The 26,621-nt window shown below is 42.1% G+C and overlaps 1 protein-coding gene across 1 annotated transcript; it reads right to left on the reverse strand.

Annotated features, from left to right (window-relative positions):
• Positions 1–24,726, reverse strand: LOC118835641 (zinc finger protein 69 homolog). The gene is made up of 8 exons (XM_036742844.1): positions 24,720–24,726; positions 14,371–14,610; positions 8,736–8,842; positions 7,917–8,043; positions 7,287–7,382; positions 1,136–1,209; positions 206–296; positions 1–11 (listed from the first exon to the last, which is right to left on the reverse strand). Exons 1-8 carry the CDS (start codon positions 24,724–24,726, stop codon positions 1–3), a joined length of 753 nt encoding a protein of 250 aa, XP_036598739.1.
• Between the last annotated feature and the right edge of the window lie 1,895 nt (positions 24,727–26,621).

The raw sequence follows: 26,621 nt of genomic DNA on the forward strand, positions 1-26,621 counted from the left end.
TTACACCTCCACTTAAAGGTTTTGCCACATTCATTACAGTAAAAGGGTTCCTTAGCAAAATGAACTCTATGATGCAGAGTAAAAATTTTCCCACATTCATTAGAAAGATGGCATTTCTTTTGAGCATAAACTCTCTTACAATCATTAGGGCTTCTCAACTGACAAAAAGCTTTCCCACATTCTTTAATCTTATAGTGTTTCTCACCTGCAAGAATTTTCTCATCATACCTAACAAGGACATTCTGGATGAAGGCTTTGTCACATCTAATGGATTTCTCTCTAGTATGAGTTCCTTGCTGTAAAAGAAGCCAAGAATTATTATTAAAGGCTTTGTCACATTTATCATATTCAAAGGGTGTCTCTTTGGCATGAATTTTCTGGTGGGCAGAAATGAAAAGCTTTGGCTGAAAGTCCCCCAAAATTCATTAAGAGGGTTTCTCTCCAATGTGAGCTCCTTGATGGGCACCACCAATATATATTCACTAATAATAATGGCATCTATATAGCAATTAAATGTCTGCAAAGCTCTTTACAAACATTATTTCATTTTATCCTCACAACAACCTCGAGAGGTAAGCACTATTATTACCTCCATTTTACAGATAAGAAACTCAGACAGATGTTAAATGACTGGCCCAACGTCATACGGCTAAGAAGTGTATGAGGCTGGATTTGAACTAAAGTCTTCCTAACTCAAGGGTCCAGAACTCCATCTACTACACCACCATACTGCTAGTACGGAAGGAATGGATGCTCTTTTACTAAAGACTTTCTCACATTCATTATGGTCATAAACCTATTCTCTAGTATATAAGTATGAAAGTGAATTCTGAGTAGGTCTGAAGGGATTACTACATTACTGCCCCAGCACATGGCATTCTATTACCTCTAACCAGGTCATATCACTGTGTGATGTTCTCCTCAAATACACATATTTATGGAGAGGTACTCTTGTGGGGACTCTGTCTTGTGAAACTTCTTCCAAATGAACTATAATCATAGGCATGTACCTTATGGGTCTTGCTACTGTGAAGGAATATTATTTTATAGCCCACCCTTCCCAGTTTCCATTTTTCTTCTCTATACTAACAGCACATTGTCCAGTTTCCCCTACATTGGCATCCCAGACACCAACCTTCTGCAGTCTTTCCTTGGCTGATGTTCTCATGAGGATGGTCTTGGTTTCACATCTTTCCTCATGAGAAGAACCTGGAAAAACAAAGTCAATAGTCACTGTTGTCTGTGTTAGGAAAAAGAAAATGACTTTACACTAGGTTTGAGATTCTGTTTTTTTCTATCAAGAATGAAGACTAATATACTGAAGAAAGAACACTGCTAAAGACAGCTGAGAAGGCTGTCACAGTACTAACACCCAGGCCTAAGTGAATGACATTTGACAACACTGAAAGCACATATAAGATGCATTGGTTAAATTTTAAGAATTGCTTTTTCCCCTTCATTTCTTTTATTTTTTGTCATAAAGGATGGAACTCTGGGTAGGGGGTGGAGGAGGGATATATTGGGAAATGAAGGTGATATAAAAATAAAAGCTATCAATACAAAAATTTGTAAAGCTCTTATAGCCATCAGAAGGGAACAGCATGTTGGCATAGAACATAATTCATTAGATGTCTGAGTCAAAAAGACCTGAACTCAAATCTGACCCTAGACATTAAGTAGCTACACGACCGAGCACTTCATTTCACCCCTCTGCCTCACTTTCTCATCTATAAAATGAGGAGGTTGGACTGGATGACCTCTAAGGGCCCCCCAGATCTCTGACACCATGAGCAACTGTTGGGGCCAAGTACAGACCCCTGGGACCATTCCACTGGAGAGCGACCTCCTTTCCCTGGGAGCTGGCCATTCCAACCTGAGGAATTCCAAGTCAATGACCACTTCCTGGCTCTGGCAATTCAACCTCTTTCATGTCCCTCTAAGAATATTATTTTTAGACCACATATCTCAATTTTTTTCCCACAAGAATAACAGGGGAGACATTTATCAAACACTTTGCTAAAATGCAAAGGTGAATTGTATCTACAGCATTTCCCTGCTCTATAAGGAGAGCAAACCTGCCAAAAAAAAAAAACCAGAAATAAGGTCAGACCAACATGACCTTTTATGTAAAATTTCTATTGATCTTTTCCTAAAATCACCTCATTTCTTTCTTTCCACCTGTCATACCCAGGGAACCATCTCTTGCAAAAACAACTGCAAGGAAAAAAAGAGGAAAGAAAGTAGGTCAGCAAAACCAAGCAACCAGTCAACAAGTCTACCAGTGTATTGTGCGGGCTGTTCTTGATGAAAGAACACTGGCTCTTGGGGATCAGCCCTTTCTTTTCTGGATATTCATTCACCAACTCTTTTTTAAAAAATTATTTTTAGTTTTCAACATTCATTTCCACAAGATTTTGAGTTACAAATTTTCTCCCCATCTCTACCCTCCTCACATCCTAAGATGTCATGTATTCTGATTACCCCTTTCCCCAGTCTGCCCTCCCTTCTATCACCCTACTCCCCCACCTTGTCCTCTTTCCCCTTACTTTCCTGTAGGGCAAGATAGATTTCTATACCCCATTGCCTGTATATCTCATTTCCCAGTTGCATGTAAAAACAGTTTTTTTTTTTGATATTTGTTTTTAGAACTTTAAGTTCCAAATGCTCTCCCTTCTTCTCTCTCCACCCACCCTCCCTGAGGAGGCGAGCAACTCAATACAGGTTATACATGTATCGTTATGAAAAACACTTCCGTAATAGTCATGTTGTGAAAGACTAACTATATTTCCCTCCATCCTAATCTCCCTTTATTCAATTTCCTCCTTTGACGCTGTCCCTTTTCAAAAGTGTTTGCTTTTGACTACCTCTTTCCCCAATCTGCCCTCCCTTCTATCATCCCCCCTTACCCCCTACTTTCCTGTAGGGTAAGATACCCAATTGAGCGCATATTTTATTCCCTCCTTAAGCCAAATCCAATGCAAGCAAGGTTCATTCATTCTCTTTTACCTGTCCCCCCTTCTCTTCCATTATAACAGCTTTTTCTTGCCACTTTCATGTGAGATAATTTATCCCATTCTATCTCTCCCTTTCTCCTTCGCTCAATATATTCCCTTCTCACCCCTTAATTTTATTTTTTTAGATATCATCCCTTTATATTCCCTTCAACTACCCTAATACTGAGAAAGGTCTCATGAGTTACAAATATAATCTTTCCACGCAGGAATGTAAACAGTTTGACTTTAGTAAGTCCCTTATGATTTCTCTTTCCTGTTCACCTTTTCATGCTTCTCTTGATTCTTGTATTTGAAAGTCAAATTTTCTATTCAGCTCTGGCCTTTTCATTGAGAATGCTTGAAAGTCTTCTATTTTACTGAAAGTCTATATTTTGCCCCGAAGTATTATACTCAGTTTTGCTGGGTAGATGATTCTTGGTTTTAATCCTAGCTCCTTTAACCTCCAGAATATCTTATTCCAAGCCCTTTGATCCCTTAATGCAGAAGCTGATAAATCTTGTGTTATCCTGATTGTATTTCAACAGTACTTGAATTGTTTCTTTCTGGTTGCTTGCAATATTTTCTCCTTGTCCTGGGAACTCTGGGGTTTGGCTACAATATTCCTAGGAGTTTTCTTTTTGGGATCTTTTTCTTTTTTTTTTTTTTTGAGGGAGGAAAGGAAGGCAATTGGGGTTAAGTGACTTGCACAAGGTCACACAGCTAGTGTGTCAAGTGTCTGAGGCCAGATTTGAACTCAGGTCTTCCTGACTCCAAGGCCAGTGCTCTACTCACTGCGCCACCTAGCTGCCCCTGGGATATTTTTCAAGAGGCAATGGGTAGATTCTTTCAATTTCTATTTTCCCTCTGGTTCTAGAATATCAGGGCAGTTTTCCTTGATAATTTCTTGAATGATGATGTCTAGACTCCTTTTTTGATCATGGCTTTCAGGTAGACCAATAATTTTTAAATTATCTCTCCTGGATCTATTTTCCAGGTCAGTGGTTTTTCCAATGAGATATTTCACATTGTCTTCCATTCATTCATTCTTTTGGTTCTGTTTTATAATTCCTTGATTTCTCATAAAGTCACTAGCTTCCACTTGCTCCAATCTAATTTTTAAGGTAGTATTTTCTTCAGTGGTCTTTTGTACCTCCTTTTCCATTTGGCTAATTCTGCCTTTTAAGGAATTCTTCTCCTCATTGGCTTTTTGGAGCTCTTTTGCCATTTGGGTTAGTCTATTTTTTAAGGTGTTATTTTCTTCAGTATTTTTTTGGGTCTCCTTTAGCAAGTCATTGACTTGTTTTTCATGGTTTTCTCACATCCTTCTCATTTCTCTTCCCAATTTTTCCTCTACTTCTCTAACTTGCTTTTCCAACTCCTTTTTTTTCCTCTACTTCTCTAACTTGCTTTTCCAACTCTTCCATGGCCTGAGACCAGTTCATGTTTTTCTTGGAGGCTTTTGTTGTAGGCTCTTTGACTTTGTTGACTTTTTCTGGCTGTATGTTTTGGTCTTCTTTGTCACCAAAATAAGATTGTGTAATCTGAGTCCTTTTACACTGTCTGTTCATTTTCCCAGCCAGTTACTTGACTTTTGAGCTCTTTGTCCCAGAGGGGAGAGCGCTCTGTCCCGAGCTTCAGAGGTTCTGCGCTGCTGTTTTCAGAACTACTTCTACTCTGAGGTGGTAGGATGCTCCTCAACTGACCTGTGCTCTGGTCTGTGAGTGCAGGCACTCCCTTCTGCCATGTAACCACCAGGAGGACTCCCTCTTCACAGCCACCACAAGCTCTCCCACACCAGCGCTCCTCCTCTCCCAAGCACCGCCAGCCAAGACTGCAACCCAGATCCAAGCATGGCAAAGTAAGAGAATCCTGCCTCAGTTCCAGCAAAGAGATCCCTGCACTCCTGCTCTGTTCAGCTGCTTGATTCTTCCCACCGTCTGTGGAAGTGGAGCTCCGAAAGCAACTGATGCTGCTGCTGCTGCCACCACCACCACTGTAGCAGCTACCTCTTCTGCCCCAGGGCTGAGGCTGGACTGTGCACTTCTCTCACCCAGGTCCAACAGAGTTTTCCCACTGACCTGCTACACTGTCTTTGGCCTTTATGGATTGAGAAGTCTGGTAACCATCACAGCTCAGTGATTCAGGGCCCTGAAGCCTGCTCTGCCCAGTCTTCTCCTGCCTGGTCTGTCCTGGCACAGTCCACAGCAGGCTGTGCTCTGCTCCCAGAACAGTGCGATACACCCTTCCCAGCAACCATCTAGGCCATCTTGAGCTGGAGACTTGTTTCACTCTGTCATTTGTAGAATCTGTTTAGAGTCATTTTTACAGGTGTTTGGAGGGATTTGGGGGAGAGCTCCAGCAAGTCCCTGTTTTCATGCCACCATTTTGGCTCTGCCCTCCTTACCAACTTTTTAATGATATGTCCAAGAATTTTGCCAGCAATGAAAGAGGAACTCTCAGACACAGAGTCTGCGTGCTCTATTTTCTTTCATTTTTAGCAACTGGGACATCCTTCTGCAGTTCTGGGGTACCTCACATCCATCTGCCCCTGCTTTCACTGATCTGGGATGTCCAGGTGACTTGATGTCCTCAAGGCAATCCAGGTGCTCTCTCTGCCCTAACTTGCTTGGGGCTTCAGCTCCCTATTAGCCACATTTATTCTCTCCTTTCCAGCATAACCAACATTCTTCCTGGCAAAGAAAAAATAGTGGAAAGAAGAGGAGAAAAGCTTTTCCTTCTCTCCAATACTGTTATCATTGTCCCACCCACCCTAAGCAGAAGATTCTTCTGGGATTGTCCTGTTCACCCCAAGATAGCTTAAAACGAAAACAAAGGCCATGTTTTTGGGATCTCAAGCTTTCCTCACGAACTTTAGGTCCTCCTTCACTCTCACACCCAGGACACTTCTCATTGTATGCTTCTTGTCATTCATCCTTGCTTCTGCCTCTCGTATGTGTCTTCGTGACATTTTGGTGGGTCGTGAGTCTGTGATCATCCCAGGCTGGCTGGCCCATTGAGGAGGTACCACAAGTAAGATGAGTCAGTGAATGCTGAGAGCAGTAAGCCTTTTTGTGGGTGACTTAAGTTTCTCAAGAGAAAGCTCAATGATTAAGAAGATGTGCAGAGGAGGGAGCACAGGGATAGTCACTAGCCCCCCCAAAATGAAGGTAGCATCTAACACCCCAAAACCAAGTCCAGGAAATAAGCAAAGCAACAGTGAACAAGCAGCAAAGAGAAGCCACACAAACAGGGCGTGAACTGGGACAAACAGAGCACACACACACAGAGGTCTACATCAGGACAGCCTGCGGCCTGGCGAAGTTTTGAGGCTGATAAAAGCCACAGGTTTTACAAAGAAAGGCCAGCTCTCACTCCAAACCAGCAGCAGCAGGAGGGAGCTATGGGGAACAGGACAGGGTTGCCTCCCCTAGACTACAGACTCACTAGCCATTGTTCGAACCACTTGGTGGGTTGTTGTTTATTCATGGCCTGCAGCCTCCCAAGTCCTGGGTGGTAAAAGTCCCCTCAGCCACAGCCCTTCTAGGCAGGACATCATGATGTGGGGAGAGGAAACAGGCCAAGCCTAAGGCTGACTGATCATAAGGGAGAGTCCTCGATGCTCACCCTCACTCCTGCTTCCTCCTTCTTCACTTGTGCAGTCTCTAATGGCACTTGTCTATCCATCACCACCCCAATCACCACTGCTGCCACTGCTCCATAAGTTGGCCAGCCCTGCAAGGATTGGCCCTCAACAATCAAGAACACAATGCTTTGTAGGACTGTACATGGATGACCTCTATCAAGCTGCTTGCCATCTCAGGGAGCAGGGAGGGGAAGGAGGGAAGAGGAGAATTTGGAACTCACAATTTTAAAAATTAATGTTCACATTTTTTTTTGCATGTCACATGTCATTAAAAATTAAGAGCACATTCACCTCTATTCTTAACTGCTGAAGATACAGAGTCCATTTATTTTCATTCTTCTTATACAAGGGACGCTGCTTTTCTGAGACCGTGATCATAAATTTTATAAAATACATTGCATTTGTAGTTACTTAAAGATATTTATAGAGAAACATTTTACACATACACACACACACGCACACACACATATAAAATATATAAATATATTTTCCAAAGGAAAAAAGACCTGTAATGCCTACCTGCTCAAATGATTAAATGTAAATCATTTTACAACCATTAAGGCACTATATAGATGACAACCAAAAATACAAAGCTGCCTAAGAGACCAGCTGAGATGGTCCATCCACCCATCTACTTTTCACTCACTCACCTGGGTTAGGGTCTCTTGGGATCTCTCCCTCGAGCATCCATGGAGCTTCTCCTCTCTCCAATCGGGAGATCACATCTGGTTTCAAAACTGGAAGCCCTAATCATGGAGAGAGAAATGAAGTTTTGGGGACAGAAAACCATCTCAGAATCCTATCTTGGTCCCTTTCTCTCCAGGGAAAGGAAACCATGCTGAGAAGACCCAGAGGACAGAACTCAACCCCTATTTGAGGATGAAACCCAGACTTGATAAGGACTCAGAGAGACCACTGATTTACTGGGCCCCTCCCTGCCAAGAGTAGAGGATCCTTTCATGTCTTCAGGTCATATGGGACCTGGGACTGAGCAAGAACTTTTGACCTGGGGAGACAGAGTTGGGAAACTGGAGCTTCAAGGCCATTATAACAAAGGGGCAGCATGCCTACCTACAGAAGGCCAAGTCTTTTCCCTGGGGAACAGAGAGCAGAAACATGGCTTCCAGGAGCTTGCCCCAGTAAATGTGCTGGATCTCATTGCTACAGAGAAATCCCCAGCTCAGGAGAGCTCATATATCAACAGCTGGTGTTTGCCAAGTGACAAGGAAAAACACCCCAGTGGTCAGAGCCCAGATCAAGGGAGAGAAGGGTGTCCTTACCCAGGGAGACAAAGTTCTCAAAGGTCTCCAGCATCACTTCCCTGTACAGGGCCCTCTGAGCAGCATCCAGGTGGCTCCACTCCCCCTGGGTGAAGTCCACAGACACATCCTTGAATGTCACTGATTCCTGAAATATCAAACACACCGCTTTTTACCCAGGGTTCAAAGACAAACACAGAAATGACAGGAGGAATATGGGGAAAAGTTCTCCAATCCTGATTGCTCTCAAATAAATTGAATCTGGTAACATCCTTGGCTGCTAGGTGGTGCCATAGTGCACAGAGAGTTATGTGACCCTGGGCAAGTCCCTTGACCCTGCTTGCCTCAGTTGCCTCATCTGTCAAATGAGCTGGAGACGGAAATGGCAAGCTACTCCAGTATCTCTGCGAAGAAAACCCCAAATGGGGTCATGGAGAGTCAGACATGAGTAAAAACAACTGAATATACACAATACCTTTGACCCCTGAAGCTCAGGATCTCTGGTGGTTGGGAGCTCCCTTATATCTGTGCTCTCTAGTACCACCAGGGGAGCTCCTGGAGGCTCAGTATTTCTGGCTAAACATCTGGGTGTCCAAATTCCCCCGGCCCACTGGTGTGACCATCTATGAAACCTCCGGAACCAGCCACAGAGTTCAGCTCTGAACCTGGTCAGGTGCTGACAGCCTATGATGTTGAGCCAATCCTGTGGGGGAGAACAGGTGAGGCTCTGATGCCTAAATGGAACCTGCAGGAGCAGACACAATTGAGGTTGAAAGGAAATGTTTACATGCTTGGAGGCATTAGATGGTATTTCAAGAGACAGAAGAAACTTGAACTTACCTGGTAACCAGATATCAAGAGCTCAGGAGACATCTCTTCCTCCTCCTTCTCTTCCTCCTCCTCCACGTGCTTATCCTGGGGAAGGGCAGAGTCTTCAGAAGGCAGAGCTGCAGGGAAAAGATAAGCATCCCAGAGATCAAGGGGAGGCACAGCTCCTAACCTTACAGGGGGAAACTCCCCTCACAGCATTTAGGTGCAGCCACCTGGGTCTCTATAGGATAGCGGTTATAGGGGTTAAAGCTGATTTCCTTTAAGAGGGTGTTTGAGAAAACATCAACGTCCACACAAAAGTGAGAGGTCCAAATGCTTGCTCCCCTCCTCCCTTCCACAAGCCTCACTATGGTCCCAAGGCCTGGAGTTCTCGCCTGCCCAACAGGCTCATGCAACCCCACGTACAGGCCAAGAAGCTGCCCAAAGCCTTGAACGAACTCACCATTTATTACAATATTTATGTATTTCAACATGCACAAAAAACAATGCTACCATTTTGATTACATTCCTATATTTTTCTACGTGCCACTGACAATGCTTTTGAGCCCTGTGCCTCTAATCCCAGTTTTCCCATCAGCCCTGTGGTTTTTACTGTGAGATTCTGAAAAGCAAGATGTCCTAGGGGTATGCCTGTGTCCCTTTATAGCAAAACTGCCCCTATTGCCAATAAAACCCAGCAGAAAAACATAGAAAATGAAATTTCATTCACAATAGCAACAGAATACACGATGCCTTGTAGTTTACCCACCAAGATACACATGGAAATTACAGAAATACAACCTACTCTTCACAGAAATAAAGGAAGACAAATAATTTGAGAGATATTAACCGCTAATGGATGGGCTATTGTGTTGGTAAGGAAAATGGGCTCTTTAGCACTTAGTTCAACCAAGTGCCCTTGAATAGTTGGCCTGTCTCCTTTGAGTAATTCAGTATATTTCATTGAGTCTTACTAGGTGCTAAGCCCCAGGCCCAAACCCCTATTAGGTGTTAACCTAACCTATGTGGATGTGAACCTCCCAGGGTCCTAAGGGGAGGGGCTAACTCAAGAGCCAATCATAGCAGCCTAAGTTCTGGTCATTCAGATGACGTTTGATGACGTCTGAAGCCCTATAAGAAGAGAGGACAGGGCCATTTGTGGGGGGGCTCTCACTGGTGATAGTGCTGATGCAGAGACTCCCGGGCAGCTGTAGCTAAGAAGCCCTCCAGCTTGTAAACCCGGATGCTGAGACTTTGTTGAACTCTGGTAACTATGTATTGGGATTTGAATCAGACAAGGTCTGTCTGTTGATGTTTGTACTTTGTTTGTAATTTGCTCTGAAGTTCAGGGTGCTGGCTTTTTCCCCTGAACTAAGTGAATGCTGTCTGTACGCTGGATTAAAGTAAGCTTGTCAACCCCTTCACCTTGCTTTCCTTAGTTAAGCAGATCAAAAGAACCTGTGCTGTTGGAAGCTTTCTGGGTGCTGGCTGTGGGTGGATCTTACACCCCCACAGAAGCTGCTAGCTGGATTGTTGAAACAGCTATGCCAACACAATTATAATGGCAATACTACCAAAATTAACTTAAGGATTTTGTGCCCTGCCACTCAAACAACCAAAGGATTACCTTACAGAACTAGAAAAAAAAATAAAATAGAATTCATCTGGAGAATCTCAAGAGAAATAACAAAAAAAAAATGGTGAAATCTCAAAATACACAATAAAACAGTAGTCATCAAAATGCCTTGGCATTGACTAAAATGGAAAAAACTGATGCATGGAACAAATTTGGTACACAGCATCCAGAAGCCATTGAACCTAAGAGCACAGTGTTGGATCAAGTCCAGGATCCCACCTGCAAGGGGAACAAAGGACAGCTGGGGACTGGCCTCTTACATCACATACCCCAAGGAGCTCCCAAGGGGTACACAATCTAGATATAGGACAGATGTCATAAACATGATTGAGGAGTGGAAAGGAAAATTCCTTTTACAAGCATGCACAGAAGGATGCTTTTAAAATAGATTCTTATTGATATCTTTTGCTTTATATCCACTAGATTTTCCTTGGTATTCCTCTTCCTTCCCAGCGAACTATCACTTATAACAAAAAATGTTTTAAAGGATTAAAAGAAGAAAATTGTTTTTAGCAAAACCAATAAATGCATTTTTAAGAATCTGTTATTACAGGCAGTGCCCTGCACCTATGAGCCCTGACTCTTGCGAAGGAGCAGGGTAAGTGAGGAGAGGCATCATTTCCTGTGCTGTCTTTGGGTTGTGTGTGCCTGCAGATTGTCTTCCTGGCTCTGCTGACGGCCCTCTGTGGTATCTCCATGTTTCTTTTGCATTGTTTCTTATAGCACAATAATATTCCATTACACTCATGTACCACAATTTTTGAGCATTTCTGTCTCCAGTTCTTTGTCACCACAAAAAGTGCGGTGATAAATAGGTCAAAGAATATGGGTATTTTAGCCACTTGTTTTTGTTCCAAACTGCTTTCCAGAATGGTCATACCAACTCACAGCTCCACCAACAATGTATTAGAGTGTCTGTCTTACCACAATTCCTTCAGCATTAACTACTCACCTCTTTTGTCGCCTTTGCCAATTTGTAGGATATAAGAGGTTTCGATTTGCACCTCTCTTATTTGCTACTGAATAGGTGGATTCTTTCATAAGGTTGTTAATAGTTAGCAATTCTTTTAAGAATTGTTTGGTTATATTCTTTTCTGTTCTATCTTTGATATCAGATCGTCATTAGGGATATTTGATTTTATTAAAAGTTTTTTTTTTCCCTCCTAGGCAACTTCTTCCATTTTCCTGCTTGTGAATGTTTTGTTTGTGCAAAGGCTTTTCAATTTCATATAATCTAAATTATCTATTTTATCTGTTTAAATTAATTCTGTCCTTCATTTGGTTAAGAATTCATTCTTGACAACCATCTGTAAACAATAAATGATCTCCTTTTTCTTCTAATTGCTTAATGCTTAGGGAGTTCTGTCCTACGTAACATATTTTGGAGTTTATTGAACACTGGGGTAAGTTAAATTATTTCTGATTCACCCTTATCTAGTCTGTTCCACTGAGATACTCTTCTATTTTTAAGCAATACCAAGTGATTTTGATTATTGTTGCTTTATGGTTTGCGATCTGATGACAAGGTCTCCTTCATTCATACTTCTTTCATTACTTCCCTTCATAGTCTAGATCTTTTGCTCTTCCAAATGAATTGTGTTATTCTTTTATCTATCACTGTAAAATAGTTTTTTGGTAATTTGATTGGTATAGCACTAAAATCATACATTAAATCTTGTGGTTTAAAAAAAATTTTTTTATATTGGTGTGGCCTCTAGCTATTTAAATTGTTCTTTATTTCTCTAAGGAGCACTTGGTAGTTCTGTCTACACAAGTATTGAGCAATATTCTGCCTCCTGAACTTTATTATTACAAAGAAAAGCTGTTGATTTTCTGTGGGTTTATTCTGTAGCATGAAATTTGCTACAGCTATTGCCTTAATCAGGTTTTTTGTTGGTCTCACTTTTTCAAGGTAAACCACAATGTCATCAGCTGACAGGGATAGTTTTTTCTCCTCTTTGTCTATCTTTATGACTTTAATTTCTTTTATTCTATTGCTACTGCTAAGATTTCTAATAGTATATTAAATAACATGAAAAGGGGCACCCTTGCTTTACTCCTTATTTACTAGGAAAGCTTCTAGAATATTCTCCATTGCTTTTGTTGTAGGAGATCTTTTATCAGATTAGTTACCTATATGCCTATAAATGCCTTATACCTATACATTTTATAGTTTTTTTCTTTGGCATAAATGAACATTGTGCTTTATTAAAGGCTTTTTCTTCATTTATTGAAATAATCTTTCAGTTTTAATATGATTTTATTGTTTTCCTAATATTGAACCAACTTTGCAACCCTGATATAAATCCAACTTAGGTCATAATGAATTTTTATATAAATAGTCTTTCTACCAGGATATTGTTTTAACTATTTTAATCAATGTTCAATAATGATATTGGCCTATAATTCTCTTTATTTGCTTTATCCTTCCCCGGCTTAGGTATTAGGACTATTTTTGTCTTGTGAAAGCTTGGTAGATTGCTTTTTCTCAATTTTTGAGAATAATTTGTGTAGTGATAGGTATGAATTTTTCCCTAAAAGAGCGGTTAGCAAACTACAGTGATACAGACAGTTTTTGAACTGCCTTCAACGTAAAAATTGTTTCAGTAATTTTAAATAGTTGGGGCAGTACAAAAACTGGCTGTGAGCCCTCAGGCCACAGTTTGTTGACTCTTGCTCTAGAAGTTTGAAAATACTAGCTGTAAAAGAACTACCAAAAAGAGCGGGTTGGGGAACTCCTGGTAACAATGGATTATGGAAAAGGAAAAATTCTCAGCCAGACAAAGAATAGAGAAGATTTAAAGGAGATACAAGGAACAACTGTGATTACATAAAATTGAAATATTTTTGTAGAAATGGGAGCAGTGAAATCAAAATCAGAAATTAGAAGAGTTAACAAAAAAATCTCATCTTAAGTTTCTCTGAAAATGATCTGGTATCCTAAATATACAGGGAATTGATTCAACTATATAAGAATAAGAGCTATTCTCCAATACATAAACAGTCTAAGTACACAAACAAGCAATTTGTTAAAGAAGAAAGACAAGTTATTAACTACCTTATAAAAAAGTTCCCAATCAATTAGAGAAATGCAAATTTAAAAAGTTCTGGGATTTATTTCATCACCATCAGATGGACAAAGATGACCAAAAGAGGGAAAATGACAATTGTGGGAGAGGTTTTAGGAGTACTGCTGAGGGGCGCACCCCACCGAGACCAAAGATGTGAAAGGACCCACATTTTACAAAAATATTGACAGCAGCACTTTTTGTTGCAGTAAAGAAGTGAAGACAAATGAGGTGGCCACCAAGTGAAGAAGGGCTAGGCAAGGCAGGTACCTGAATGTGGAATATTAGCGAGTCACCAGAAATGACCAGGGGGTGGGCTGGAAGAAGTAGAGGAAGGCTTTTCTGATGGGACCAGCCAGCCTGCACCATTCTAAGGCCTGAGCCTCTGTTGGACTGGACAGGACAGAGCAGCTCCCCTCTAGGCCGGGGCGGGGCTGTGGACACAGAAGGAAACAGACAATTCCAAACTGTCTGCCTGGACTCTGCTTGTGCTGTACAAGGACCGACAAAGGGGGTAGAGCTTAATGCCACCAAAACGACCACAAAAATAAAAGGGTCAAGGTATCTTTACAGCACCCACAGGAAAGCAGAAAGGGCTCTGCACACGCCATCCCCTCCTTGCTATGGGAAGGGGAGTGGACAAGGGGGCAAGCTTAGGCCTCAGTTTCCCGCCTAGAAGGCCTGGGCGACTCTAGAGGCAATGGGGAGCCACAGAGGGTGCCTGAGGGAGAAAAGAGTGGGGCTGGGAGCCCAACTCCCCAAGTGCCCTAGGGATGGGGTGGGGAGCATGGGACGGGAGGGGTCAGAGGGAGCAGGGCGGATCCTGGGCTCCACTTGCGTCCACTCACCGGCCACGCCACTCATGGCCGCATGGCGCATGCGCACTCGCGCAGCCCCTTTCCCACCCCACCCCCACCCCCCTCCCGCCCAACCCGAAACTGAGAGAACTGAGCCTGCGCACCTGGAGACCGTGAACTACCTTTCCCAGGAGGCCTCGGGACCTTGAGCTTGAGGGGCCGTTGGGCCGCGCGCCCCCTAGGCGCTGCGTGAGACTCTCGGGACAGGAGCCAGTTGTCTTCAGAGGCTTCTGCCGCTGACCCACACAGCCGCCCTGAGCCGCGCGTGCGCACTCCCTCTGTCCCCGGCTGGTGCAGAGCCCACTCGCCGGCGGAACTGCGCTTGGGTACAGAGACCGACAAAACTACAATTCCCAGAATTGAACGTGTTCTGCAGGGATCGGCCCGACAAGCCACGAGTCCGAGCGCAAGGATTCTGGGAAATGTAGTCAGCCGTGGGCCTTCCCTGGGAAGGGGTGCTGTGGCTGTTCTTTTTCCCTATTTGGTTTCCTTACGTGCCTTTGCTTTGAACGTGTTGTGTGATCTGGCTGTCGAATAACACACCTGTGGGGGCTCCAAGCTGTGGTCGTTCGGGGGATACGGACCCCTAGAAGACTTTGAACCCGAGGATCCAGATGTGAGTTGGAAAGTCGTCCCAGCTGTACCCCACATCCTTTGACTCTGAGACCCCATTGCTGTGCTTAGAGCTCACGAAATTAAAAAAAAAAGCCCCATATTTGAAAGTTAATCAAAGCAGTGCTTTTTGTAGTGGCAAAGAAGTGGAAGAGCCACCAAGTGACTTCCCTAAAGCCAGGTGAGATCATGTCATTCCCCCAGCCCCCTACTCCACCACCTTCGTGGCCCTCCAGCTCCCGCAGGATCTAATGCAGACTGCTCCGTTGGCTTTCCAAACCCTTCACCGCCTAGCACACCACCAGCACCAGCACCGCCACCGCCGCCGCCGCCACCACCACCACCACCACCACCACCACCACCACCACCGCCGCCACCACCACCACCACCACCACCTTTCCCGGCTCTAACCCTCACTCCCCCACACACACTCTTCAGCCCAGCGCTACTACTTTCTTGGCTGCTCTTGGAACATAACTCCAACTCGCAGCTCCGTGCACTTTCACCGGCTGTGCCCCGTGCCAGAAGCTGTCTCCCTCCTCAGCTCCAACCACTGCCTTCCCGGCTTCCTTCTGCAGGAAGCCTTCCCCAGCTCCCGCTAATTCTAGCACCTTCCGTCTGTTGATTGTCTCCAATCCACCCCGTTTATAGCTTGTCTTGTGGCTCTTGGCAGGTTGTCTCTCCTAGACAACCTGGAGTTCCTTGAGAGCGGGGACTGTTCTATCCCCAGAACTTACGTCTAGGAGGACAGCTGAGCATGGCAGATCTAGTGTGGCCTGGAGAGTCCTCCCTGCCCTTTAAGGAGCTCCCCTAGGTTAACTCTGTAAACTCCTTCTAATATTGCCCTGAGGGAAGAGGACTGGAAGACCAAAAACCCGCCTGCCTTGGGTCCAAATTCCCCCTGTGGAGCTAACTTTGGGTGGATGGGAGCATTGATCTGGAGAGTCCCTGATCTCTGCCCCTACTCCTTTACATCCATTCATGATAACCCTCTGCTATGTGCCAGGCTTTTAATTGTAGTTGTGATAAGACAGACAGTGCAGGCAAGAGCAGGATCTTTTCTGGACAGTCTCCACCTTAATCCTGTACACTCTCTGTCCCAACAGCAGTTAATGTTGAGACTTTAAAGAATCTTAGTAAGAGATCAAGTTCAAATCCACCCTTTTAAACAGGAACAAAATCTCAGCCAAATAACCCAGTGAGTGACATCCCAGGTAGAGCTGGGATCAGAACCCAGGTCTATGGACTCTACCTGGTCCAGTGCCCTCTCAGCCTTTTCTTGTCCCTTGATTGTGATGGATTTTGAGGAACCTCAGCTCTATCCTCACTAGAATAATATAGGCTAAGAGGCTGTAGGAGCTATCATGGTCCAGGATTCAAAGGGATATCTGTGGGTGAGGAATTAAACTCAAAGCTGTGTTTTTCTGGGGAGGGAGGGAGAGTGAGGTTGATTAAGGTGCTTTCTGGGCAAGTTGGAGCAAGAACACAGGGTATTCCAAGTCGGGATATCCTGTTAGAGACAAGACCAAAGGCAGCTGGGCTGTAGGGGTCTTTGGTGTCTGGTCTCCCCCTTTGAAGAGTCTTAGTGTGATTCCTCCTCTTTTCACCAGATTTGTTGTTGTTCAATAGCTCAGTCATGTCTGACTCCATGGTCTGGGGGGCCATAGCATACCAGTACTGTCCCTGGGGTTTTCTTAGCAAAGATTACTAGAGTGGTTTGCTATTACCTTCTCCAGTGGATCAAAGCAAACAGAGATTAAGTGACTTGTCTAGGGCCACATAGCTAGTGAGTGTCTGAAGCCAGATTTGAACTCAGGTCTTGACTCCGTGGGCAGCTAAGTGGTAGAGTGGATAGAACAAGGAGCATGGAATCAGGAAGACTAATCTTCATGTCCAGAAGTCAGATAGAACAACAATTTCCTGACTCCAGCGCCACCTAGCGGCCTCCACCAGATTGGACTACAACTAGCTTAGGGCAGGTAATAGGTGCTTTGTCCTTTTGAGTTGATCAGACCACATGTGGAATATTAGGTTCAATATAAAATGACATTAGCAAATAAAAACACATCCATTTTGCCAAAGAAGGTTTCTTAGGACTGACACAGGATGTTCAGAGTTGGAAGGCATCCTCTCTAGGACAACTCCAACAGGTGGTTGTCCAGCTTATCCTTGAAGACTACAGATCCTGTCATATTTCCCACCTCATCTAGCTGCCTTCTGCCCTTCCGCTTGCTTCCCAGGCCATCGCCAGTCATCTTGGCTTTTGATCTATTACTGAACTCCAGTGACTCTGGAGGAGAAAGTGAGGCTGATGACTTTGTACAACTCTGCCTCACCTAAATCCAATCCACTCATAAGTCAAGACTTCATGATGTCTTTGGTCCTCTTTGAGAATAAAGGATGAACGATGAACAAACAACAATGGCAGTGAGAGTTGGACTATGAGGAAAGCTAAGTGCCGTAGAATCGAGGCTTTCAAATTGTGATGCTGGAGAAGACTTTGGGGAGTCCCTTGGGCAGCAAGGAGATCAAATCAGTCAATAGAAGAAATTAATTCAGACTATTCACTGGAAGGTCAAACACTTGAACTGAAACTTAAATACACATAATGAGAAATGGGACTCCTTGGAAGAGACCTTGATATTGGGAAAGATTGAAGGCAAAACGGATGACAGAGAACAAGATGGATGGATAGGAGGTGGAGCCAAGATGGTGCTGTGAAAGGAAGAAATTACTGGAACTGTCTCACAAATTCTGTCAGATATGTCTAAAAAAGTAAATCTGAGCAGATTTGAGAGAGTTAGAAGCCACTTGTAGACTGAGAGGGGTAGGAGTGCCAGGAGTACACAGAAGGGTACCAGACCAAACCAACTGGGAAGAGCAGAGGAATCCAGCCAGTGCTCCAGTCTGGGAGGTCGTTGAGTGAGCGAAATGCTGGAGCAGGAACAGGCACAGGGCAGAAGTACCAGCTAAGGCCACAATCGAGCCCCAGGCTTCTCAGCCCAGGATGGGAGCCTGTCAGAGCTATGGGAGACACCAGTGCGGAACCTGTGGCTGCAGGAGCAGCTAGCCCGGAGGCCTCCAGCCCACAGTCTAAAGGTTTGAAACTCACCTCCTTGAACTTCTGGGAGCCATGATGTCCATGTCAAAATGACTCTCAACCCTCCCTTGAATAAACAAAGAGGATACTACCTCAGGAGAAACAGAGGAACCAGAAGTGGGGCTTCAGTAGTGAGAGAAGGTGGGGAGAAGGCCCTTCTTGTGGTGGCAGAAGGAGACTATTGCAGAAAGAGAGGTGTCCCAGCAGCCCTCACCTTAGCAGAACAACAAGAGTAACTGAGCCCCAGGGGGTGGATCTAACAAATGTCAATGCCAGGACCCCAGACTTGGCTTGGCACAGCCAGGAGAAGTGGCAGACACCAGCACAGATGACAGCTAAGACCAACCTTGCTGTAGGGCAGTCTTGGGGAAGAAGAGATTCCCAGCAGCCAGACCAGCCCTCTTGAAACCAGAGGCCATAGAACATAAAGCCAGTGAGCAGGCCCACAGATCCCAACGTAAGAAACTTGGGACAGAGCCCTCTGAGCGTCAGAAACAGAGATCCACTTTAGGAGCCAGGAGGAAAGAAAAAACACCATGAAAAAACATGCTAAAAACCAAAGACCATTGATTCATATTATGGAGACAGGGAAAATCAAAATACCAATTCAGAAGAGGACAGGATGGACACTATACCCACATCTGAAACCTCAAAAGGGAAAATCAACTGGTCTCCAGAACAAAAAGCATTCCTGGAAGAACTTAAGGAGAACTTTAAAAACCAAATCAGAGAGGTAAACAAAAAATGGAAGAAATGGAAAAAAAATTCACTGATGAAAACAAATCTTTAAAAAGTAAAATCGGTGAAATGGTTAAGGAGAATCAGAATATAAATGGAGAAAATGTGTCATTGAAAAGTAAAATCAACCAAATGGAAAAGGAGATAGAGAAGCCAAAGGAAGAAAACAATACATTAAAAATTAGAATTGGGCAAGTAGAAGCTAATGACTCTATGAGACATCAAGAATCAGTCAAACAAAATCTAAAGCATGAAAAAATAGAAGAAAATGTGAAATATCTGATTGGAAAAACAACTGACCTGGAAAATAGATCCAGGAGAGACAATCTAAGAATTATTGGTCTGTCTGAAAGCCATGATGAAAAAAAGACCCTGTACAGTATCTTCCATGAAATCCTTAAGGAAAATTGCCCAGAGGTAGTAGAATCAGAGGGTAAAATCATCATCGAAAGAATCCACTGATCACCCCCTGAAAAAGATCCCAAGTTGAAAACTCCAAGATATATTATAGCCAAATTCTAGAACTACCAGGTCAAGGAGAAAATACTGCAAGCTGCCAGAAAGAAACAATTCAAATATCATGGAACTACAGTCAGGATCATGCAGGATCTTTCAGCTTCTACATTAAATGACAGCAGAAATTGGAATGTGATATTCTGAAAGGAAAAGGAGCTTGGACTGCAACCAAGGATCAACTACCCAGCAAAATTGAGCATAACTTTCCAGGCAAGGGGATGTACATTCAGAGAAATAAGAGAATTCCAGACCTTCCTAATGAAAAGGCCAGAACTCAATGGAAAATTTGATCTCCAAGTACAGAACTCAAGAGAGACATAAAAAGGTAAACGGGGAAAAAACCCTAGTTATCAATAAGACTAATTAGTTACATCCTTATATAGGATTATTTTGTTGTATACATGTTATATATATATGTATCTATATATGTCAATCTTGAGAATAGTATAGTTATTATGACAATTGAAAGGGATATTCTGTGGGTATCAGTATAAAATAACTGATATAATAATAAAAAAAATACTTCAAAGATATAAAGAGATGGTTCTGGGAGGAGAGGTAAGGAGGTAGTAGAAAAGGGTAAATTAACCCACATAAATCCTTGGCATTCCTATACATTACTAACAAACCCCAACAGCAAGAGATAGGAAGAGAAATTCCATTTAAAGTTACTGTAGACACTATAAAATATTTGAGAATCTACCTGCCAAGACAAACCCAGGGCCTATATGAACATAATTATGAAACACTTTTCACACAAAGTCAGATCTAAATAAATGGAAAAATATCAGTTGCTCATGGTTAGGCTGAGCTAATGTAATAAAAATGACAATTTTATCTAAATTATTTAATCAGCGCCATATCAATCAAACTACCAAAAAATTATTTTACAGAGCTGGATAAAATAATAACAAAACTCATCTGGAAGAACAAGAGGTCTAGAATATCTAGGGAATTAATGAAAAGAAATGCTAGGGAAGGTGGCCTAGCCATACCAGATATTAAACTGTACTATAAAGCAGCAGTCATCAAAACTGCTTAGTACTGGCTAAGAAAGAGTGGTGGATCAGTGGAATAAGCTAGGTACACAAGATGCAGTAGTCAATGACTATGGCAATATATTCTTTGATAAACCCAAAGAATCCAGCTTCTGGGCTAAGAATTCACTATTTCACAAAAATTGCTGGGAAAATTGGAAAATGGTAGGGCAGAAACTGGGCATAGACCAATATCTTACACCACATACCAAAATAAAATCAAATTGGGTTCATGACTTAGGAATAAAGGCTGATACTATAAGCAATCTGGGGGAGCAAGGAATAGTTTACCTATCAGATTTATGGGAAAGGGGAGAATTCATGACACAACAAGAGATAGCATTACAAAATGCAAAATGGATAATTTTGATTATGTTAAATTGAAATGTTTTTGTACAAAAAAAAGCCAATGCAACAAAAATTAGGAGGGAAGCAGAAAATTGGGAGAAAATCTTTACAAGTAGTGTCTCTGATAAAGGCCTCATCTCTAAAATATACAGGGAATTAAGCCAAATTTATAGGAATACAAGTCATTCCCCAATTGAGAAATGGCCAAAGGATATGAACAAGCAGTTTTCAGAGGAAGAAATTAAAGATATCTATAGTCATATGAAAAAATGTTCTAAATCACTACTGATTAGAGAAATGCATATCAAAACAACTCTTAGGTACCACATCTCTCCTGTCAGATTGGCTAACATGACAAAACAGGAAAATGATAAATGCTGGAGAGGATGTGGGAAAATTGGAACATTGTTACATTGCTGGTAGAGTTGTTAACAGATCCAGCCATTCTGGAGAGCAATTTGGAACTATTCCCAAAGGGTTATAAAAATGTACATACCCTTTTACCCAGCAATACCATCTCTAGGGCTGTATCCCAAAGAGATCACACAAATGGGAAAAAGACCCATATGTACAAAAATATTTATAGCAGCTCTTTTTGTAGTAGCAAAGAATTGGAAATCAAGGGGATGCCCATCAATTGGGGAATGGCTGAACAAGTTGTGGTATATGAATGTAATGGAATACTATTGTATTATAAGAAATGGAGAAGATATGGACTTCATAATAACCTGGAAAAACCTACACGATATAATGCTGAGTGAACGGAGCAGAACTAGGAGAACATTATACACAACCACAGATATATGGATTCTGTGATGACTAACCTTGATAGACTTGGCTCTTTTCAGCAATACCAGGTTCACAGACAATTCCAAAGGACTCATGATGGAGAAAGCTGGCTACATCCAGAGAAAGAACTATGGAGTCTGAATGCAGATTGAGGCAAACTATTTGCTCTCCTTTTTTTTTCTTTTGTTTTTGTTTTTGTTTCTTCTTTCTCATGATTCGTTCCATTGGTCACAATTAATCTTTACAACTTGACTATTGTGTAAATAATTTTAATGCAAAGTTATATGTAGAAGATATATCGGATTCCATGCCATCTTGGGGAGGGAGGGGAAGGGGGGGGAAGAAAATCTGGAACTCAAAATCATGCGGAACTCAGTGTTGTAAACTAAAAATAAAAATCTTAATTAGAAAAAAAAGACGGATGGATAGTGTCATAAAAGCAATGAGCATGAACTTGGACAGACTTTGAGAAATAGTCAAGATAGAAGCGCCTTGCATGCTATGTTCCATGGGGACACGACTGAACAACTGAACAACAAAAGATGTCTGAAGTATGAGAGTTTTTCAAGGATATTTTATTTAATTTTTGTTTGCATCACAACTGCAGTTGGAATTTTTATCCTAACTACACTACTTTTTTCCCACAAAATTTTTAAAAATGTAATCAAAATTGCCCTTTTCCTCTTTTCTGATCTTCTCTGTCCCCTTTAGTTAAGAATTCTTCCCCACTTGATTTTCTAGGTTTTTCTAAGTAAACCATCATATCGTCTTCAAAAAGCAATCATTGTTTCTTTGTGTCTAGGCTTCTCCCCTCAATTTCTCTTTCTTATCTTATTGTAGTAGCTGGCATTTCTAGCACTAGAATAAGTAATAGTGGAGGTAATGGACAGTACTGCTTCACCTTGATTTTAACAGAACAGCTTCCTCTTTATCCCTATTGTAGTTATTTCTAGCTCTTGGTTTTAGATACATACAACTTGCCATGTTAAGAAAAGGTCCATTTATTCCTATGCTTTCTAATTTCTTTTTTAACAAAAATGAATATTTTATTTTGTCAAAAGTTTTTTTGCTGCATTCGTTCATATAATCATATGATTTTTGTTGTTCTTGTTATTAATATCATCTGTTATATTTATGACTTTCCTAATATTGAACTAAATCTGCATTCCTAGTATAAATCTAAACCTGATCATAAGGTATACTCTCTTTGCTATGTTGCTGTAATCTCTTTGCTAATATTTTATTTGCTAATATTTATTTTGTTGTCAGTATTTATGAGGGATATTGATCTAGAGTTTTTCTCCCTTTTGAAACTCCCTGGTTTAGGGATTTGGACAATATTTGTTTCATAGAAGGAATTTGGTAGGATCTCTTCTGTTCCTATTTTTGCAAACTATTCATGTAACATTGGAATTGTTCTTTGAATATCTATAGAAAATGCTTGTAAATCCCTCTGATCTTGGGTTATTTCCCCCTTTGGGGGATTCATTTGAGTCTTATTTGATTTCTTTTAATGAGGTTGACTTTTTAAAATTCTCTATTTCTTGTTCTGTTCATTTGGGCATTTTATATTTTTTGTGAACATTCACAATTTCATTTAAGTTCTTGGTTTTATTTTTGTTGCTAGGTGACAGATTCTAGCTTTCTGTTCACTGCATCTGGAGCTCTTTTAGGTTAACAGCTAATCCTAACCTAATTGACGTAGTTTAGGCCAACGCTTCTTAAATTTCCACTCCTTTTCACTTGAGAAATTCTTACTTGACCCTGAGTATATAGTTATGTAAAATAGGTATGCCAATCAAACATTTACTGATTATAAATCAGAAAGAAATTTATTTTAAAAGAATTCTTTGGTATACATATAATTTTACAATTTTTTAAAGACAAAAGCAAATTTGCATACTAATGAGATGAATGTGCTTGTTTATTATTACATAAAGAATTAAATCTTGAAAAAATAGTTGATACTGCAGGTTTACAGGATCTTCAACATTTTTCAGAGTTGATCAATATTTTGATTTTATAATCATCAGTTCTAAAAATGCCACTTCACATAAATACATAGTACAAAATGGCAGAAGTATGTTTAGGGCCATTTCAGAAATTGGTCGAAATTCTGTCCTAATCCCAAGCCAAAACTCATTTACTGATTTTTTAGGAAACTCAAGTTTTAAATCTGTTTCACTTGATAACTCAGCAAATTCTTCCTGAACTTTTAATGGCAGATGACAGGTATTTTTGACTTCAATTGAATATGGTTTATGCAGCCAACTTAGTTTTTTAGAATCAAAATTTGAAGGGGAGAATTTCTGAACCTGTATCTACATGCACTTTAGATGAGCCATTATAACTCTTTAACATAAATATGTTACAATTTTTTCTTGAAGCGACATGTTTAGATCATTGTTTTTCAAAAATATCCAACAAATAACAGTTTTGAAAGCCATAAGTCAGTATGAAAAAAATTAGCAAAATCGAGTTTCTGCTCAGTCAAAATATAACAACTTCTTCTTTCTTAATCTGTTTAAACTTCACCCTCTTGTGAGCCCCCTTACCTCTGCATGTAGTATAAGCTTTTGTAATAGTAGGCCATGTCTTTCCAAAGGTTTGAAAGCAAATGACTGTTAAGGTCACGGCTTTTAATGAAGTTAATGATTTTAATAGTATGGAAGCACATCTAACTCTGATGATATTTTTCGGACTATAAGTGTCTCCCAATGGATCTTGCCATGAGTAAAAGTGCTATGTTCATTGCTATCAGTTTTACCTTTTGCTGCAAATTCAACATTCTCACCCATCATGCTCCAGCACCTCTGTACAGACTCCCATGCAATTTTTCCACTGTAACCCTCTTGTATGCCCTTCCAAAGGGCAACAAAACAATTCCTCATGTATGCTTTCTTCATAAACACATCTTACATAAAGGAACAACTGTGCCATGTTAGAAATATCAGTTGTTTCATCTAACTGAAGTGCAAACTTTGGGCTGCCCTAAAGCCTGGTAATAAGCAGCTGGAATTGGTCTTTACTAATTTTAGAAACTGTTTTGGAAACAGTATCATTCGGTAAAAGAATTTTATGAATTTTCTCCCCATACTTTTTCCCCTGAACTAATTCTGACATTTTAATAGTGGTGGGTAACCTGAGATCTTCTATTGAGTAGGGCTTTTTTAGTTTTTGCAATTAACTAAGAAATTTCCTAACATGTAGGTAGATATTTTTGGTGGATAGTAACAAGTTTCTCAAAACATTTTCTTTATCTGAAGAAGGTTAATGGGGGGTGGGGGGTGGGGAGGAGCCCGCGGGGCGGTACCCGACATGAAGTCCACGAATGGGCTGGTGACTCGAGTCAACCAGTATTGCCCTCATGGAGCTGCCGTTCCAATGGGGGCGAAAGCAGCGAGAACGTTTCGGCACAAGCCAGGCAGGAGCAGCACCACTTGGGGCAATCCCCCCACCATTCTGTGGCCTCTGTGTACCCCAGAAAGGTTTCCAGCAGAAGGGGCTGCTTTCAAAACCACCCCTAATCCACAAGATTGTAGGATCCGGGTTTTGGTCCTTCCTCCTCTCGGGGGTAAACTGAGGCCTGGGAGGGGCGGTTGGACCTGGGGCCTCCTCTCCACCGGCCCCGCCCTTCCTCCAGGTTCAGTTTGACCAATAAAGATTCAGACAACTCGCTCCAGGAAGCGTGCTCAGGCCCTGGGAATCACAGAACTACTATGCCCACAATGCATCGGGAGCATCAACTTCCGGGCTGCGCCCTGAGGGCTTCTGGGACATGAAGCTGCGCACCGAGCCACCTGCGCGTGCGCCCCTCGGCCCACGGTCATCAGGGCGGCATAGGCGCTGCGGCTGCGTGGGTTTGGGCCCTCCTGCGGGCTTCGTCTCAGCCTCTGTCACTTCGCTTTTTTAGGCTCCGTGGGCGTCACGTCTCTTGTTTTTAAACCAGAGTAATGCTAACCCCGACTTCCCAGGGTGGTCGTGCGGGTAAATGCCCACGAAAGCACTTGGCAAACCTTCAACCTCCTGTTACGCTGTTAGTATTGGGGGAGGGGAATGTGCATTTATGGAGCGCCTGCTGTGTGCCAGGCACCGTGTGCTAAGCGCTTTGAATCGCGTTATCTCACTGGATCCTGGCCCTTGGAGGGAGGTGCTGTTTTTGTCATCAGTATCTGCTGTGACCCATGCTGTCCGATTGACTGAAGCAAGTTCATGGAGGTGCCTGATGTCGGGAGGCTTTCATTACAGTCTGAGGATTATCTTGTGTTTAGTATGTAAATTTGTAAGCATGGAGTACTGGGCCTGGACTCTGGATGACCTGAGTTCAAATCCAGCCTCAGACACTTACTGTGTGACCCTGGACAAGTCACTTAACTGTTTGCTTCAGTTTCTCCATCTGTAAAATGAGCTGGAGAAGGAAATGGCAAAGGGCTCCTGTGCCTTTACTAAGAAAACCCCCAATGGGGTCCTGGAATCAAACACCTCAACAGCAAGAGAGCTTTCCAACACTGCTTTCATTGTACAGGTTTCTCTCCTCTATCAATTCTTTCATGTTTGATAAGTGAGGACCTGTCGCTGAAGTCCTTCCCAGAGTCATTATATTCAAAAGGTTTTTCTCCAGTACCAACTCTCTGATATACAGTAAAGCAAGATGAGTCATGGAAGGCCTTCCTACATTCACTGCCTTTGAAGGGGTTCACTCCAGTGTGAATCTTCTGATGTGAAATCACTGATGATTGCGGGCTGAAGTTTTCTCTGCATTCCCACAAACTGGAAGGGTTTCTCCCCAGTATGAGATTGCTCATGTATACTAAGTTTCCATTTCTCATGAAAGGCCTTCCCATATTCATTAAAGTCAAAGTGTTTCATTCTAGTATGAATTTTCTGGTAGTAAGGTATTCTTTTTGACCGAAGGCTTGTCAGCACTTTCAGAGTTTCTCTCCAGTATGAATTCCCTTATGAGTAATAAAGTTTACCCTCCCTAGGCAGGCCTTCTCACATTCACTGCATTCACATGCAATAATGTTCTTCCTGGCTGAAAGCTTTCCCACAGTGGTCACATTCAGAGGGTTGTATGAATTTTCTCCCTGGAATGAATTTTCTGATGGTTTGCTCTCCAACTGGTTATCCCAGTTACCACATTCAAAGGGCTGCTCTCCAGTGTGAATTCTTTAATGCTTAAAGTATTCCCTCCTTATGAATACTTTCCTGAATT

This window comes from Trichosurus vulpecula, chromosome 2 (genome assembly GCF_011100635.1).
Source record: "Trichosurus vulpecula isolate mTriVul1 chromosome 2, mTriVul1.pri, whole genome shotgun sequence".
NCBI lineage: Eukaryota > Metazoa > Chordata > Mammalia > Diprotodontia > Phalangeridae > Trichosurus > Trichosurus vulpecula.

What these genes read in the sequence shown, in the direction of transcription:
- LOC118835641 (XM_036742844.1), bottom strand. An exon ending in TGAGAACTTTGTCTCCCTGG is followed by an intron (nt 7,383 to 7,916) that starts GTAAGGACACCC and finishes CTCCATGATTAG; the next exon opens with GGCTTCCAGTTTTGAAACCA. An exon ending in CCAAGGAAAGACTGCAGAAG is followed by an intron (nt 297 to 1,135) that starts GTTGGTGTCTGG and finishes CTTCTTTTACAG; the next exon opens with CAAGGAACTCATACTAGAGA.